The sequence below is a fragment of the Phalacrocorax carbo genome, chromosome 8, assembly GCF_963921805.1.
Source record: "Phalacrocorax carbo chromosome 8, bPhaCar2.1, whole genome shotgun sequence".
NCBI classification, from domain to species: Eukaryota; Metazoa; Chordata; class Aves; order Suliformes; family Phalacrocoracidae; genus Phalacrocorax; species Phalacrocorax carbo.
This window is the reverse complement of record NC_087520.1, coordinates 9459518-9478343: the sequence shown is the minus strand read 5'-3', so window position 1 is coordinate 9478343 and position 18826 is coordinate 9459518. Positions and strand designations below refer to the sequence as shown.

The 18826-nt window shown below is 40.6% G+C and overlaps 1 protein-coding gene across 1 annotated transcript in view; it reads left to right on the top strand.

The window, feature by feature from the left end:
* Nucleotides 1-5217: 5217 nt before the first annotated feature.
* Nucleotides 5218-18826, top strand: part of CLINT1 (clathrin interactor 1) — a 53561-nt gene continuing 39952 nt past the window's right edge. The window contains exon 1 of the mRNA XM_064458567.1: nucleotides 5218-5441. Within this exon, the coding sequence (XP_064314637.1) occupies nucleotides 5401-5441 (41 nt within the window). The 5' untranslated portion in view covers nucleotides 5218-5400. The remainder of the gene's footprint in view (nucleotides 5442-18826) is intronic.

The following is an 18826-nucleotide window of genomic DNA, read 5'->3' as shown; positions in this document are numbered from 1 at the left end:
AGCCTCCCCAAGAAAACTGTCAGACAATGCCACATCATCAGCCTGAAGGAAAGCGCAACATCTAGTATCAGCCATTAGCTGGCAATCCCCAAACACCACATTTTCATCCTAATTTGGAGCCATGCACACACTTCCAGTTGCTAATGGAGAAAATGAGAAACCAAAAAAACCCCAAGTAGCTCTGTAAAAAGTGGAACTAATGAAGACTGCTTCCCTGGGGACATTTGTCTCGCAGCTGATTGGTTTGATAATTTAATGGTAATATTTTGGCAGTGGGAATTCACCCCTTTCTAGACATCAGGGAATCCACAACAAAGAGCAACATTGTGAATGCCCTAAGCACAGGAAAAGCCAGAATTTACTGTTTACTGGACAATGGAGAACCCCAAGAAGAGAACCTTGACCTTAAATGCTTTCCATTGAAGGCTGAGCTCAGCTTGCACTACATTTTCAGGAGCAGTAACAATAAGGTCTCTCCTATTCTGTCATTTATTTTCAGGAAACCTGTAAGAATATTGCATGAATTTGCAATTGCCTTTGAGAACTAAGAACCTCTGCCCCATCTAAGTGAAATGGTTCAACTGTTTCAAAAGACTGTGAGGAAACAGTGAAATCCACAGTACGACCACAGTATGGAATCAACCTTCATTTCTTCAGGGTAGAAAATAAAGCAGCACTAGGGCTGATGCAGACCAATGTTAACATTCAGTACAGCCTCCCTGCGGGGACTTCCTGCAGAAAAACTGCTAGTGTTATCTTGGCAGAAGCAGCTGTCTGAGTGGCAGAGTTGTCCTCTCAACTTCTGAGATAGGTCACCACCTCTGCCTGGCACTCCCTGTCTTCCACAAGCATAACATGGGCAGTTGTAGTCTTGGCTTTAAAGCTTAAAATAGGATCATTTTCACTTCTTAAAAAACTTTGAAGAAGTTTGCTACTGACATTCCTTTATAGTGAATCAGTCAGGTCCTGGACATGCAAACGCTGTTAGTAAATGGGTGTAACACTTTGGCGTAGGGCGAAAGAGGACAGTGTTAGGAGGGATAAAGTTGGAACAGCATGCATCACTGCCAGAGTCTCCTTTTCACTCTCCCCACACTTTTCACAGAGGATATTCACTGCCAATATTCCCTGCACCCCAACACTCTCTCCTTGTGATGTAAGTGTGATATGGGCTTGGGTACTGACTAGTGGAAGCTTTACAGGCAGCTTTATGACATGGAAGTGACTGGAGGATTTTACCATTTTTACCACAGGCAGAACCATTCTGTGGCAGAGCAGGAAGACAGTTTCTGAAACAGTGCACCTAGCGACCTTCTGTTCGTAACACGACATTTTCGTGTGTATGGGATGAGTTATGGGAAGACAGATTTGGATACGGAGATGCTGCAATTGTTCAGAAAAAGCCTGGGACACTAACCAGCCTACAAACAGAGAATATTTCCATGTTACTTTTGCCCTATTGACTAATTCTTAGAACAAACAGACTTCATGAAATTCAGACTTCAGCTGTGTAAGTGGGTAAAAAGTGGAGCTTTATGAAATCATGAAAACAAATCCTGCTTTAAATGAAATGTTTGTCTCAGTCTGTGCCACAGCCTCTCTCCCCTGCCACAATGTGATTTTCCCTGACATTCCTCTTTTTTTCCCCTACATTTTATTTATAAATTAATCACTGACTTGGACATCTCTCTACTGTGCATTAATATGGTTGATATTAACAACAATATTGCTCTCCAGGCATTTGGAATGTGCAAGACTTTTTGTGCACCAAACGGCCCATATTAACTTCTGGAATAGCCAGGTGCAAACTCTATTGCAGTGTTCAAATTAGTTCAATTTCTCTAACTGCTTCTCCTGTAATTGATGGCTCAAATTATAATAAAGTACAGTTCCTCTACATGATATATGTTACAACTACTACCTGTTATGCTGAATATTGCATCGCTTTGAAACTGCATTACCCTCTACCTACACTGATCAGACCTTTCTTTTAAAGGAACTACTTATGAACCAGAAAGTGTCTTCACATCATTCAGAAATTATACATATGCTCATGCACTTTATCAGTAGCTGACAGAATGGGGATGGCAAAATTACTGTCAGTCATGTTGCATTCAATCTCACATAAAGACCTGCTTTTTAGTATACCTTAAAATTGACAATAAATGCCAGTCGTCTCTCCTTGCCCCATTACTGCATCCAGACAAAGCTAGTAATGCTTAAGATACACACCTTCATCTTAACTGCTTTTAAATTCCAGCTTCATTTTCTCCTTCTTCTGTGCATTCTGTTATTCTGCTATGCCTGCATCTAAAATACTCTCTCTTTACTATTCCCTTTTTCTGAAGTGTATGATTGCAGCAGGTTGTGATTTTTTATCACATGGAAATGAAGATTTGTAAAAAACAATCAAATCAACCAAATCCTGATGGCTTATTGGCCCCTAACTCTTTCAGTCCAGATGTCATTCCTGATGGGAAAATAGGGAGGAATGGGTGGATTTGACTCTGGGGTCATGTGCACCTTCAGGTGTGGCTAGAGTCTGGACCCTGAAAACTGCCTCTTGCAGCCCATCATGAGTTGTCAGGTCTGTTCCAGTACTCAGAACTCTGGGAGCAGCTTGCAGCTGCTCAAGGAAACCAGCACTAACAAGAACAACAATTTCATAGCACCACAGCAGAATGTGGGGAACCTGCAGTTCATCAGAAATATATTTAGAAATTTGCTTTTGATCCAATATGGACTGAAGCCAAATTTAAAAATAACAACACTTCTAGCAAATCAGGAAAGTTGTATCTCTGCAAGCCCCAATTGTAATACTTTATTCCTTCTTTAAACAGAGGTTATAAATGTCTTCTCCTACTCCTGAAGACCAACATCCTCAGTTTATTCACAGAAAAATATGAAGGGCAGATATCAAAGAGCAAAAGTCCTCACCCAGCTTGCTTTGCCAGGTGTTAGAGTATGAAATTAAGGATCTCCCTCCTCCCAATCCATGATGGAAAGGCACGTGGCAATGTGCCCCGCATTTGTGGGGACAGCAGAACTGGTGAAAGACCAACCACAAACACTCACCATAGATGTGCTGCAGATTAAAATACCATCTCCATGTTCGGTAGCATTCAAAAAGGCAAATTATGTTAAGAACTCTTTTGAAAGGAATTGAATAAAAAAACCTACACAACATCAGTAGGCCATTCAGTGTCTTCACTACTGCACGCAGTGCTGGTTCTTTCTCTTCAGTTTCAAAATGATACTGTAGAATTGAAAAAGTAGGCACAACTTCTGAACAAGGAGAAACTAAGTAAACTGCAAGTCTTAGGCACAATGAAGAAAACAGTGCAGTAAGAAATCTACAGATTTCTAAATTCGCAGCTGACAAGGAAAGGAGCAGTAAGGAATTGTTATATACTAATTCTCATAATACTTGAATTAGTAACACTATCAAGCAGATAATTTAAAACATAGAAAAGGAAATATTTTTTCACACAACAGTTATAACACCAAAATCATTGCCACAAGGTGTTGTGTAAGCTAATCTAAAAGGATTCAAAAAGCAATCGGTTAAATTCATAAAACAAAAGTCCATCCACTGCTCCTACACAGAAAGCTTTAGCACCAATGTTCCAGAACCAAGTCCCTAAGCAACAAAAAACTGAAAATGGGAAATATGTACCTGTGGATTGATCCATCCACATTCACCAGTTCTTACATTCTTTACATTAACATCTAACAATTACAACTCTTAGTGAGAGGATGTTGGATTTGATGATCCATTCAGGATGTTCTTATATTCAAATAGACTTCACTGAGATGTGCAGGAGACAGAAGCCATGAAAAGTACCTATGTAAAAAATATAACGGGATGTCAGAAAGCAGGCAGGTGATCAGCAGTTTAGTTTTCTTGAACAGTTTAGAGAGCACCAACTTTTAAAAGAGGTGACTGTTATTTGATCAGTAAGTGCAGTTGCAACTGGTCTTTCTCATGTATTTTTTTGCTTGTTCAGACTAAATAATTAAAAGGCAAAAAGTTTACAGATACATGTTGCCTTTGGGTAAAAGTTTGCAGATGTATATTGTCTATAGGGAAGATATGTTCATTTATGTCACAAGCACACAAACAAGAAATATACATCAAGAAAATATTATTGACTAACTATAATAGGTAGGTACTCTCTTCATGTCCTGTGACCTGCAAAGAAATAGCCGCCAGACTTCCACTCCTCTTGAGAAGAAAATCCCCCCATCATGACTGGTCATCCAAAACTCACATTGAAAACAAGTTGATGGAAAACAAAAGTGAATGTACGTAGTGAAACTGTCTGACAATCCTAATTATAACCTCACTTCACTGACTTCACTCTTTTTGTTATACCCAGGGAGCTGTGATTCCTGTTCAATAGCCTGCATAAGCAATATATGAAGACGGTCTTGCAATGCTTGTTGACAAGTTTGCTAAAACACTTATTCTCCTGAGGCAACTTTAATATATGGGATTGTTCCTTGGCTTTTTGTCAATTGACTCCATCTTTCTCGAGAAGTGGAGATAACGCTCCCACACGTGCTGTGCCACTTTGGACTGCGCTGTCATGCACAGAGCACATGCTGCGTCCTTTCACCTGCTTTTCTGTGTCACATTTCTCGCAGAAATCCCAGTCTTGGCATGCAGGAGGAACCCAGAAAGTCCACCCAAAAGTCATGGCAGTCCGTACACCACAGACAGGCAGTCATGAAGACAGAATGCTGCTCTTAAATTACTTTCTCCCAATAAAAGCAGGGTATAAATCCATATTCTAGTCAGACGTGAGTCTTACACCTGCGTTTTGTGCTTTAACCAGCTATTTGCAAAGACCTTTCTCCCTCCTGTGCCTCGCCCGAGTCAAGAGGTTCACAGGGTAGATGCTGCAGCGGTGTGAGGGCGGGCCAGGGCCGGCCTGTACCTGCACCCCGAAGCCGAGAAGGGCACAAAGCCTCGGTTCCACCGCTCTGTGACAGTGTCTGCGGGACCCTCACGACGCGGCCCTCCCCGGCGAGGCCAGGCCCGCCCCGCCGCCCGCCCCGCTCAGGGAAAGCTGCGGCACTACATCTCCCAGCAGGCCTTGCGCGCAGCAGAGCCGGCGTCCTTCACCGGAGACTAAACTTCCCAGCAGGCTTTGCGGCCCAGCCCGGCCTCCCGCCCCGCCCCGCCGGCGGGAAGACTACATCTCCCAGCAGGCCGCGCGACCCTCCATTTCCGGGAACGGAGCCGCGTCCCTTGCTTGGCGGAGGCGGCGGCGGGCCCGGAGCGGGCCTGGCTCGGCGGCGCGGCGGCGGCGGCTGCCCGGAGCGCGGCGAGCGGGGCCTCCTGGGGCCGGCGGCGGAAGGCGGCGGGGCCGGGGAGGTCTCCAGGTGGTCGGCGCCATGCTCAATATGTGGAAAGTGCGGGAGCTGGTGGACAAGGCGTGAGTACGGCGGGGCGCGGGCGGGCGGGGCGGGGGGCTGGGGGCGGCTCGGCTCGGCGGTGGCACCTCAGCCGGGCCCGTGCTCCCCCGCCCCCGCACAACATGGCCGCTGCCCCTCCCCCTGCTGAGGTGGCTGCCCGACACCCACTCGTTGCCCAGCCGACCCCTTCCTGCTCCCCCCGCCTCCCGCCCTGTTCCCCCAGTGCCTGCCCGCCCGCTGTGGCCCCCTGCCCGCCCCCCCGGCGCGGCTTGGATCCCTCCGGCGGGCAGGGGCTGCTTTCCAGGTGGTCTGTGGCCTTGCCGTTATGGCTGGCTGCTTTCCCGTCCCTCTTGGGCTCGTCTGGGCCGTTCCAGCTCTTGGCGAGCTATGCTTCTTCCTCATGTACCCTCTTCCCTGCCAGGGTCCGGGCGGGGGGGGTGTGCCCGCTTTGGTACAGGAGCCCTTAAAACCTCTCTCTGCTGGGCTGGCTCCTGCCATGGCCCCTAGGCCCCTGATGAAGAAACACAGAAGTCGCTCAAAGAAGGAGGGAAGAACCACCTGTACAGCAGTAAATTTTCAGAATGCTTCCAAAGTCGCTACATGCTGTCTGTCTTCCCTCTCCCTAAGGACAGGTTGCCGTTGTCTCGCCACCCCTGGGCTTTTCAGAGTTGGAGTGTGGTAGAGGAGTGAAATGCTCTATTCCACCCCTTAAACATTTAAATAGCCCAGATATCTGCAAGTTTACTTCCTTGACTAGAACCTCCTCCCACTGTAAACTTGGCTGCAGTCTTGGTTATTGTGATTGCCGCGTTGCGGCTTGAGAATGTAACGTCGTTGTTGCATTTTTCAGCCACTCCTTTATTTTTGATATGAGAAAATTTGATATGGTGGAGAACTTACCAAAGATCACGTTTTGCCTCCTTAAATAATAAATCTTTAGGGGGAAATCTGGAGTGCTTTTCCACCAATTGTGGACTACTTAGAGGAATAACTGGCTGAAGGTCTGTAGATGTGTACATACCACATGAGATTATGTGAACTAATAGTTCTGTCTAGCCTTAGATGGCAAAGGGCAAGCCCTCCAACACTGAGGTTCCATTCTGAACGTTTCTTACTTTTGTTTCTCCAAACAGTTCTTAAACTGGCCTGCTTTATATATAGGTGTAAAGACAGCAAACGGAGGAGAAATGGCAGCTCGTTCCTGATAATCAAGTGTTTTGCTTATGGTGCTGTATACCAGACTGAGACTTTTCTAGGCTAAGAAACAGATAACATTTAAAAACCTCTCCTGAGGAGGTTGTTTACGGCTCCTTGCATGGAAAGACAGCCCTTACTAAAGTAGCCTTAATAATGTGACAAATGAGATCTGTGGCAGGACAGCCCAAATAGGCCCGTCTTGAGTTCCAGGACCTAAAAGGACGCTTTCAGGGAAATCAAATTTTTCTAAGTTTTCCTTGTGTACTTTTATTTGTGTAGGATTAATGATCACTATAGCATTATAACACTGTCACTGTTTGTAAAATGTTTACTTTTAAGGATATTTCGTTAGTTAAGTCAAACAGTACATCCAGATCTGTTTGGGAAAAGGTATTTTTGCAAATCAGGTGCAAGAAGTGAACATTTCAACTAATCTAAATGTTTTTTTTGAATAAACTTCAGTTTCTGGGAATAAAGTCCAAATAAAGCAAATTGTATATTTAAAAAAAAAAAAAGGTGGAGGAGGGCAGGGGGAAGTGGAGCCTGCGGAGTAAGGAGTATTTAGAGACCTCAAAATCAATAGTCCCATTGTGTGTGGTGCAGATTTGTCATAATGTTTTCTGTCTTAACGCCATGACTTAGAAAATTCTCTGCAGAAGAGGCTGAGTGATATTATCTGCCTCACAAATAACGGCGGATGCTATGGCAGGAGCATACTGAACTTTAACAAGAAAGTTTCTTACTTTCATTAAAGGAATATGATTATATGGGGATTTTGAAACAGTGCAAATAGCTTAAAATTTTGCTGGTTCAAACTTTGATAGGTTTGTTGTGGTTTTTAGCTCTACGTCTTGGTTCTATATTAATCTGATACTTATATTTTTAGAGTTTCAACTTGCTCATCTAGTGTTTTTTTTAAATCCTCATTTGGGCTTCAGGTGGCTGAGAGCTTGGTTGGGTCAGATATTTCAAGGTGGAGGACTTGAACAATTCTCAGATTTTTCAGTGTGTGAAAGTTCAGTAAGCAATGGTACATAGTTAAGCTACTATTAATTTTTTTAACGTTTGCAGGCTACTTTAACAACAAAACACCAAGTAAAAACAGAAACCTATTAAAATTCTCCAAAATTTTAGAACCAAAAAATAAGTTAACAACTGCAAAATACACAGTGAAACTTCAAGTTTGTATTTAGTATTGTTGAAGTATTTTATGTTTGTTTTTCTTCAGTATGATAGAAGTTGAGTGATCAAGTTCATTAGGTCAGTTTTGCTTTGTAGTTCTCTTCATGCTAGAATCATCTCTGTTATTTGTATTGTAGCATTTTCTAGAAACTCAGAAGTATGGATCTGTATCCTTTTGTGCATTAGACAGTTATTTTTGATACTGAATGTGGTCCTATTATATATGAAATTTAGGAAGACTGATAGAGTACTAGATTTAGACTATTCTAAGATGCAGCAAGATACTTTGTGTCTTGTTCTCTCTTTTTTTTTTTTACTTTATTGTTCTTAGTTCCTAATATAACACACACACCCTTGAATTTTAAGTGCCTTGATTAGTTACGATTGAACAGTAATACCTTGTTTCTAACTGGGCGTTGTGAAGAATTTGGGCTTAAACCAGATAACTAATAAAGCCTGTCTGTGCCTAGTCAAATTTGCTTGTCCTAAGCTTTATTCTTGCAGCTTCTAAATAAATGTCAAAATCCTTTCACCCTCCAATTTCTTCCCAGGTACTGCAATGTTTGTGAGAGTCCTTCAGATGTGTGGAATTATATTGAGTTTCTGTTGAGTTTCTGGTTAGCATGTAGTTTAGAAGGTATAGGTCTAAATTTTCTTTTTTCTTCTGGAATAAATTAAGTTCACATTATTATGTGAATAAATCCATTTCAGAAGGCAGCTTTTAACTAATTTTTGGATGTTGACTTGTATGGGTTCTTTCTCCCCAGTAGGTCAAAACTGAATTGGAAAATCAACTGTATAAATGCAGCCCTCTGTGCTCAACTTGTTTGCTCTATAACAGTAAACTTGGTTTAAATGGCAGAGGTTCTGATGGCTCAAGTCCAGGGTGGTGCTTGTTAGTGGTGCAAAGTTAGTGAGTCAGGTGGCACTTCTGAGTCACTCCTGAAGTAATGTAGTAGACTTGATTCTGTTTTGTTATAGGCTTAGGGTAGGTCTGCAGTAGAAATATGTAGCCTATGCAAGAGGTGCCCAATTTTTCTGACCTAATGAGCCGAATACCAACATCTTAATGTGACAGAGCGCAGAGGCAAAAATCACATGCTTTAGATAGCTGGTGGGAGTGTGAGCTGTAAGAACATTTGGCAGGTGAGATGTTATGCTGGTCACCAGCTATCCCACTGCTGTGCTGCACAGTGGGTTTTGCAGCTTTGTCTCTGATGACCCAGTGACAGTAGTCCTGGAGGTTCTGTGGCTCCCATAGCAAGGGGTTCAGGTTACCCCATGCCTACTCTGAAACAGCCCTGTAGTTGTAGTGAAACTTGAGGGTAAGCGTTGTGTTTGAACAGCTTGTGAGCTGCATGAGACTAAGGATCTGCAGGCTGGCCAGTACAGTGTAGAAGCAGCTTATACAAGAAATGTCATATTTGTATTGGTTTAGGTGCATTTGTACTTTTGATAATCAAACCATTACAGGCCCCAACCAAGTATCTCACCACTGTGTGATAACAGAACCTGCAAAAGGTATTGTTGTCCCTGAGATATAGTTCTGGAGTCCTGCCTATGGAAATCTAGAGTATTATGCAATTTAGCAACTTCCTTTTTTAATCTTAGACAAGTGTATGTTGTCCTTTCTGTTCCCTGTCAAATTTCTAGGGGAGTTCTAAAAAGTAAACCCCATGGATTTTTCAAAAGAAAATAAGGAATACTAAGAAACCCTGTCAAAACAATTTTTAGCTTCACAGAAGCAGGCGGGGATTAGCTCGGCCTTGTGGCTCAGTTCAAAAGCCAGGCCATCACATCTCTCACTAGTTTTGTTGAATTCTCTTTTCTTGAAGTGGCATCTGCTTATTCTTATTTTCCTGAAATGTTACTCTATGTTGTTAATCTAGCAAAAGTTTCTTCTGCTAAAGCAGAACCCAGCAGTTGTGCATATATGCTTAGCAAGGCTAGTTGGACGACTCATGGCAATAATTCCTCTAATATAAGATGTCATTGTAACTTAAGGTTTTAGCTAACTAGTTTCTGTCACTGACGTATAGGACATGCAGTAAGCAGGATGGAAGACCTTTGGATCCACTGAGATTAGACTGCTTGTGTCACAATGTGATGAGACTTTACAGCCACTTTCTTTAAAATTTCATTGCCATTCTTAGATTTTGTGATCTTCTACATGCACAACCAGAATGTGAGTGAGCTCACTTTAAGCACCTTCCACACATCAAAGGGTGAGAAACAGCCTAATTAAAAATTTGGTGAAGGTGACAGATCTGTATGTAGTAAGGATGGTATAATCCAGATGTTCATTTGAATTAGTGAAGGTGGGCAAGATAGTTGTCACTGAGTCTTTGAGCTTCTTGTATGTATACTTAAAAAGATGTGGAGAGAGCCTGTGAATTTCTTGCCAGTATTTGGAATATGACAGCTGCCATTCTCCTGTTTTTTCCATCCCCTTTCCAGTTCAGCTGTTTGTCCACCTAGCTGAGTTCTAACTGCTTTGCTAGTACTGCTCTTAGCCACACCTTTCTAGTGACCCAGCAGGAGTGTATTTGCACTCCCTCGTATTGTAGACTGGAAGTGGAAGCAATAGAGCTATGGTTTCATATATTTTGCAAGCTTGAGGGATTGCCCAAGTATGTAATATTTTAAGCTGTTTTTAAATGGAGAGCAAATTGTCTTGTTTAGAACTGATTGTAACGCTTGTGTGAATACTAAATGCTGGACACATTTATAACACTTGAGAATTTGTAGAGTTAGGGACTAGGGTCCTCTATTATTTGTTCTGATGTTACATGTATGCAAGGAGGAAGAATTTTTAGTGTTAGTGGAAAAGGAATGATTAAAGGAGGTGCTGTCATCAGCTCCAATACAACTAGGTAGGGGAGAAGTTCTTTTAGTTAATGAACAGCGTGTTTTATTTAGTACTTGTAATTATACAAGCTGTAAAGAGAAGGGTAAATTATTGGTAGAGTGAATTACTGCTTCGGCTGTCATTGCAATTCCTAACTGTTGCAGCCTAAAGCATGGCATGTAAATTAGACCTTGCACTTCAGTTGGGGAGTAGAGATTTCTGGATTACCCCCCACTTCACAGATGAGGAAAACTAAAAAGATATAATTGTGTCAAGTAAACCCAGTCACAGTGAGTTGATAATGGTTAAAACTCTGGATTTGCTGACTTCCAGTCTCATGTGGCTATCTGCTAGCCCATGCTATGTCTGCATTATATTTATTAATATGGTAAATGCATACCAGTAATTTTCTCTACAATGGCTTACAATTGTTCAGTTGCTTATTCCCTGTAGTACGCTCATGTTTGACCAACATATAAGCAGGATCCTACATATACCCAGCTGCGGGGTTTAAATCATTTTGCCTACTTTATTTTTCTAATGTGCCTGTAATTGTTCTTGTTTACAGGTGATTTCCTTATGGTTCATGGGTTTGTCCACCCAGACTGTCGAGCTCTTCTGTAAAGAAGTGCTGTTTGCTGGTTTAGTAATAGCAGGTATTATGGTAAATGATCCATCATATCATACATCCAGTGAAAGGGTAAATAACGGTCCAGCGCTAGTCCATTGCTATCTGACCTTCCCATAAGCTCCCTTGCTCCAGTTCCAGGACCATTTAGTTTTCTTTATATTTAAGATTTATTTTGGTTTGCATAAGCAAGATCTTCAGAGCAGTGAACACTTCCATCGTTTTATGTAAGGGACAGTTAACCCTCACTGCATGAGTTATCCTCCTATTGCTGCTTAAGAGATGTCCTGCTGATAACTGCTTTAAAAACAGCATTTTGTATCATTGCTACAAGCAAGGTGATGATTATTATCTCCAGACTTGTCCTCTGCCTGGTTACTAGATAGTGAGGGAGAGAAGAAATAGTCTTGGGAATGCAAAGGAAGACTGTATTTGATCATAGCATTTGGCTCTGCAGCAGTCTGTGGCTGTGTCTGCCCAGCACTTGTCACAGCACGTATTTCTTAGGGCTTTCCTTCTTCCTTTAAAAACTTCCAAGAAGTTGCTGGTTCTAATAAGGAATAAAAAGGGTTATAGTCTTTGGGCCACGTAATTTAGTATTGGTGATAATCGTCTTTGAAAGTATTATGCTCTGTTACCTCATGTACATAGATATGTCGCTTCCCTGTTTGATTACTCCACTAGTTGAATATTCAAAACTAGGCAAATATCACAAGCTGAAGTATATACTAAGAGTTAGCATAAGGGGGTTGTGACTAAACACACAAGCTTCATCAACACACACCTTCTAGTGGTGCTTTCATTAGTACTCTTTGCCATTTTACACCCTGTGAAGCTAATGAGTTTGTATTGCATTCCATAAGGCTATCCAATGAGTTGGCCTTATCCTTTTTCAGGGAATCTAATTGATCTGTGTATGTATGACAACTTCTATGTCCTTGAAGTATTTTTAAAACATAGCTTTGCATCGCCTTGCCAGAAATAAGACTAGGCTTCTGCTTGGGAAGTAAATGAAGCTAGTCAAAGATAAGAGCCTTACCTACATCACCATGTGCAACTGTGGTCTAAAGGATCAAGGTGCTTAAATCAGTTCTGTGCTAATTCCTCTTGGTTGTGTTGCCAGCTAGTGTATTAAAAAATATTAGCTGACTTGCATAATTATTTCATATACAAGGTATAATTATTTCCAAAGCATTGTGCAAATGTGGAACACACTACTGCTTTCTCTCCTCAGCCTGCCTATTTCAAGGTGCAGCTCTAAACATTGCAGTGGTCCTAAAATGCAGTCTTGAAATTCTAATTTGATTCTTGTACCTCATCTCTTCCTCCATACATTTCAAGTTTTAGGTGAATTTCTGTATTTATGTGAAAATGATAAGCTTTTGTAAAAACAGAAGGATGAGATGGCAGAGAAGGAGCGAAGCGTTTTCTCGCAGAATGGTAGATTTAGAACACAAAAATTTGTTGATCTTAAGAGTTCGTCTTCATTTTGGAACTTCTGGAATTCCTCTCATTGGTTTATTCTGAAGTTTGGGCTACAGCTTGTCCACAAGTTGTAATACAAGAAGTCCTGTTTGAAGCTGGGAAACACATCCCCCACATGAAGAACATGACCTTTTGCTTCTAGTATGTTTCAAATATTTTGTTTGCATGTGCTTAATGTGAAACTTCAACTTCCTGATTACCACTGTGTGTTCTGAACTAATATTAAGACAGTATTTTAAAAAGGGAGGAAAATTGACACTCCTTGGTTTTGGAAAAAGTAGGACAGCTACTCCCTTTAATTGCTGTTTTACTAAAACGAAGATGTATGGTAGCATAGATTTCTGTTTAAAGTTGACTGTTTAACAGACTTTGTTTAAATGCTTATATCAATTTTTTTAATTCATAAGGCAAAACTAATATAGGGTGAGAAAGTGGAAAAACTAAATTAGAAGCAAATGCACCAAGTGAACAAAGTATTCAGTTTTGTGATTGGTCTTTTTCCAGCTCCTTATAGTGTGTTGGATCTTATTGGCATAGGTCAAATATGGGTCCAGTTATAGACAAAGATTGACGGCTGCTGTCATCTTTTAGCTTAGAGCATGAGCTTTATTTACCTGTTCCATTTGGAATGAACAGCTGTGGTATAGCTAAAACTTTCTCTTAAGGATGCTTGGCGGTCTCTTTTTAAAGAGTGAAGTGTAGAGCATAACTCTTTTATGACAAAACAGTCCCTCTCTTCTCCCTTTCTGAAAAATAAGATCCTATTCTAACTGGGGTGCACTTTATTTTTTTAAGGTACAAGTGGCCGTTAAGATGAGGTGATGTGAAATTGTCACATGCTGGTAGTTCACTTCTTTCCAGAAACCTGTTAGGCTGTGGCTTTCTGAGTATTTTTTTCAATAAGAGTGTTAGAAGAAATATTAATTAATTACTTATTTCTGTGTTGTCTGGTGCGTAAGTATGGTGGCTTGGGTTGCTGTGCAGGAACAGATCCAAATAGAAGCTTGCTTTCTTCTGTCTCTCTCACAAAAGGACTTTGTAGGCTATTTATTTTTGAGTTAGATTAGTTCCCTACACTGTTTGCGATGCAACTGCAGAAGTGCTTGCATCGCACATCTGAGGAAGCAGCACTGAGATGGGATGGGAGGGAGGGGGAGAGGAGAGAGAGAGGGTTAAAGGTAGTGTAAGCAGAGGACACAGGACACATGGCTGAGTCTCCCCTTGTAGTTGCTCTGAAGTCTCAAAGACCATCAGCACTATCACAAATATGAAAACATAGCCTAAGCCATGAAACCCTAGGCTGTAGTTTCACAGTCAGTGTAAGCGTAGGCTGATGGTAAAAGAGGTTTCACAGCCTTCTGTCTGCCACAGACTGCACACTTCTCTCCCTTTTGCTGGCACTAGCATACTTTCTGCTTGATGAGAGAATCTCTCTCTGACTAACCAGTTGTTTTTGCCAATTAATTCTCCACTGGATCGGTTCCCTGGTATAGTTAACTCCATGTTCACACAAATACTTGTACTGGCATACAGATAGGAGTGGTATATGGGTAAGAATAAGTAGCTGGGGGCAAAGGAGGGCAAGGTACAGGTTTAGTGCTTGAACTACACCCTTAGTGTGTGGTTTCACAAGCACATTGAGGAAGGTTATTCTTCTGCTAAAAGCAAATGTCTCGCTCTTATACCTGGCTATTCACTGTCTTTGCCTTTGTTATCTGCTACTGTGTAGTTCAGTATTTTATTGTGCCATCATGCTGATATAGCTGAAAACCAGAAGGAAAAAAACCCAAACCCAAGCTTTTAGGGTTCATAACTGATTTGGCAGCGTGCTGCATAGGCAGCTGCTTGTGGCACCACAGTCACTTGTGTTGATAGGTGAAAGGACAGGAAGATAGGCTGGAACCGGTTTTTGATGATGATACATTTTTACCTAACTTTATTATTTGAAACTGCACTGTTAGTGGTTTGTTAGCTGCAGAACTGCTCTAAAAGATCACAAACTTAGATAAATTTCTTAAGGTTGCTCTTCTACTTTGTATATCACTACTTCAAGCTCCTGAGCTAATCTTTCTATGTTTGTATCACTTGTGTTGGAGGGTATGCATCAATATTTCCAGTTCCACTCTCAGATCCCAATTTGGGAGGAAGGATATAGATCGAAATAGATAGTCGTGTGTCTTGTGCTACTTGGAATGATTCAGGCTAGAAGAGGTATCAGGATCCAACAGATCTTTTTGAGATGCTTTCGATTCAATTTAAAAATGCTGCTAATTATATTAGAAATACTGGTGGTATGTATTTCAGGTATTATAGAGTGGTGAGAGGTATTCTCTGTGGACTGGCATTTTTAATAGATTAAATCATTCTGCATGTGTTTGATTTGCCACTAGAAATGAAACTAATGTGACAAAAATCAGTATTGTTAGTGTGTATTTGTGTGTTTTAAGGAAACTGCCCCAAAACTGTTGTACTCTTCCCTCCCCTCTTCCAAACAGTGTGTCCTATCCTAACCAGTTAAATATTGACTGCATGCTTAATAGATATTAACTGGTTCATTTGGGATGCAATTAGAAATATTAGTGTATATTCAACTTGTTTAATGAGACTGACCTGCATTTTTTTAATCTGTAGCAATAATAATGAGACCTATTGGGAGTTAGGGAGTATGGGTTTTTTTCTCTGCTCCATTCTGACTCATAACAATAAATGTTTTTCTTGTTGGTTGCTCTCTCAATCCTGCCAAGCTGTTTAGAAGCATCCTAATATACATTACAGGCTCCTAAGTGTTCTCTCTCAAGACATAACATTATATTTAATAAACATACATCCCTATGTGATTCTTGGGAGGTATGTGTTTTGTGAGACTACTCAGTTGAAGGTTTCTCTAAGTCTGTTTTGAGTGTAAAGAGAAGGCGGCTTTTGATAACCTTAGATAATTTTATTGGCGTTGCAGTGGGTGGATGCATCTTCTGAAAAATAAATTACATTCTATTTCAGTTATATCTGCGAATAGAGCTGATACTTTAATGATTGCTGTCACCTTTAATTATTTCTTGTTTTGATGGTTATTTAACCATTTTAACTATTCTGTTCACAGGTGTTTATTGTCTGAGTTAACTTCTGTCACTGGTTTATCTCTCCTTGCTACCAACCAGATGATAGCATTTCTTGAGACAGCTTGAAAACTTAGTGCTAACAGACTTCTAACTGAAAAGTGGAGTCTCAGCCTTTAAACTGCCAGTGTCAGGTTTTTATTAATTACACAGTAACTGTAACTAAGTAATGTAGCTGCAAACATTAGATCATAAAAATCCAGTGATCTTGCCACTAGTGAGTAAGTAAATAAATAGCTCCTGTAGTGAACCATAGTGAAATTGGTTTGTTTTAAATACACAGTGTAATTTGACATTATCCTCTGTATGTGGACAGGAACTAGAAACTGGGGCTCCGAGGCAAATGAAACAGCTCTTGTTACCTTTTTAGGACATAAGAGTTACTTGATCTCCTGGAGGAACCAGTTTAACAAATGATACCTATGAAAGGAGAGGAAACATCATTATACTCCACAAATAAACATGGCTTGTCATTTTGAAAGTTAATGTCTATGTAATTTGCCAGACTTATTCCACAAAAGAACATTTGCTTTGAGTAAAAATGTATGTTTGTGAACTTGTGGGTTTTTAGTTTGCCAAGCTACCCTTTTTATTTAATGTGAGGTCCAATCTGAAAATTTGAATGAAATAATGAATGTTAATATCATAGCATTGATATCTTAATACTTATTCTGAATGGTGTGTTCATAATGCGCCCATTTTTGGATACTTTGCTGTGAGAAGCTGTAGAAGGACGCTTGCCTTTAACTATTAGCCAAAGTTACTTTGTCCAACTGCCTAATAGGGTAGTAGAAGGATTTCTAGGTTGTGAGCTGCCTTCATAGAAAATTGAATGGCAAGGGAAAATAGGTATTAAGCTAATTTAGTCTATTTAGGATTATGGTGACTTCTTTTTATTCTTAGATATGCTTGTAGCAGGAAGGAAACATACTAATTCAGGGTGTTTAAAGGATGAATGATCTGAAGTAGGAAAAGATCAGATTTTTTTTAAAACTATTTTTTGGGTAATTTACAGGCTGCAGTATAGGAAGCTGAAAACTAAGAAATTGTGCTACTCCTAGCAACTGCATTTGAATTTATTTAAATTCTGTGCAAGTATTTTTTCCCCCCATGTGTTTTTGGAACAGTGGTGTTTTCTTTCCTGATGTACTTTTTGCCTTGTAATTCTTCCAACATGGTTTACTGAGAAACTTAAGTTTTGTCTTTCTAAAGAGCCATCTGAAATCAAAGACTTGTTTATGGCAAACAAGACTAAAATATATCCCAGTAAAGTCCTAGAAGATACAGTAAATAGTAATAGAACTTGACAGGATAAGAGGCAGTGGGCACAAATTGCATTTGGACACAAGAAAACACTTTTTTCCTTTACTGTGAGGGTGGTCAAACATGTAATCCCATGTAATAAGATGTTATAGAAGAAACAGTGGGGAGATGGCTGATTGTCAGAAATGGCTGTCACCATAACTTTATTATGATGAGACTAAATTAACTGGATCAGGAGATGTACACTAATTTAATGGGAGGAAAGCCTCCAGTTGGTGAAGGGAAAAATAGTTCTTAGAGGTCTATTGTACGAGATGTATGTCTGTTACAAAGTAGATCTGTCTTGGTTTAAGACAGATTTTAGAAGACTGAAGAATAAGGTGGAACCTGGAACATTTTTCTTTCAGAAAAATTTTGGATAAATCTGTTCTGGCAGTGTCCCATTTTAAAACAGTGTTGTTAGCAGGACTCCATTATAGGCTAAGCACAAAATAACACAGGCACGGCTGAACATGCTGAAGAAAACCTTTTCAGACCAAATTAACAAGCAAATTGTGTCGATCGGTCAGTGCCAGTGAACTGAAAATTAAGGACTAAGGGCAGGAGGGCAGAGCAAGAACAAGAAGAGGGAGTGTATCGCTCAATATCCTCCCAAGCCATGTGGATGTCAGAGAGATGATGTGGGCAGGTAACGTGATAGCAGTGGGTGACTTCATGTATTCTATGTAGGTTAGATACGCGCTGCATCAGCATCTTATGCTGAGAATAGGACGCGTTCAGGTGATCAGAGACTGGTTCACCAGAGAGCTAGTCAAAAAGACAGAATTGTAAGCCTTGACTTGATCCTGAGCTGTGCATTGAATCTGAATCAGGATATTTTTCAGCCGCTCTGTAATAGTGACCATAAAGGACTTGGGTTAAAAGTCTTTGTGAGCATTTAAAAAAAAAATCTTTTGGGGTGCGTTTTTCAAAGAGGTTGCTTACATAGGTCAGGATTTTTTTTTAAAAAAAAAGCTTTCAGGAAGAATTGAATCTTTGCAGATGATGCGGACATTACAAAAATGCTGTATTGGTGGCTCATAACAAAACTGTTATCATTTCTCAAAGATGGTGATGAAAAAGGAACCTTATTGGTAGAGAGGAGGGTTAAGGAAATCATTTGAAGCAGAAACATGTTTCAGAAAGCTGAAATGTCCATTTGAAGAAAATACGAAGTTTAGAGTTGCTGCTCACTGTCATGTAAAAACAAAAATGAGACAGGTGAGCAAATTTGAAGAACAACTTGCAAAAGGCCTACAACCTAGCTCAAAACAAAAATTCAGAGAGTGCCGTTAGGGCCACTAGATGCTGAAGGAGCACTGGCAAAAGATGAAGGCAGAGCAGGAAATACCCTTGAATTCTTTGCCCGTAGCTGTAACCTGTTGGATGTTCACAGCTTATTCTGCCAAATTATCACTGCATACTTGCCTTTACTACTTTTTATACAATAAAATAGGCATCTTTTGACACTGTTAAAGATTATGACACAGAACAGGATTCCCTTTGCATAGCCCTGCTTATGCTGAAGTAGTACAAAGTACTCACTGGGAGACTGTGAAATCTTAATTACACTTTAATTTATAAGGTGTTGAATTTTTTCTTACCTGATGAGGTGCAGGGAGAGATTTAGTTTTTGAATAGCTTCTTTCC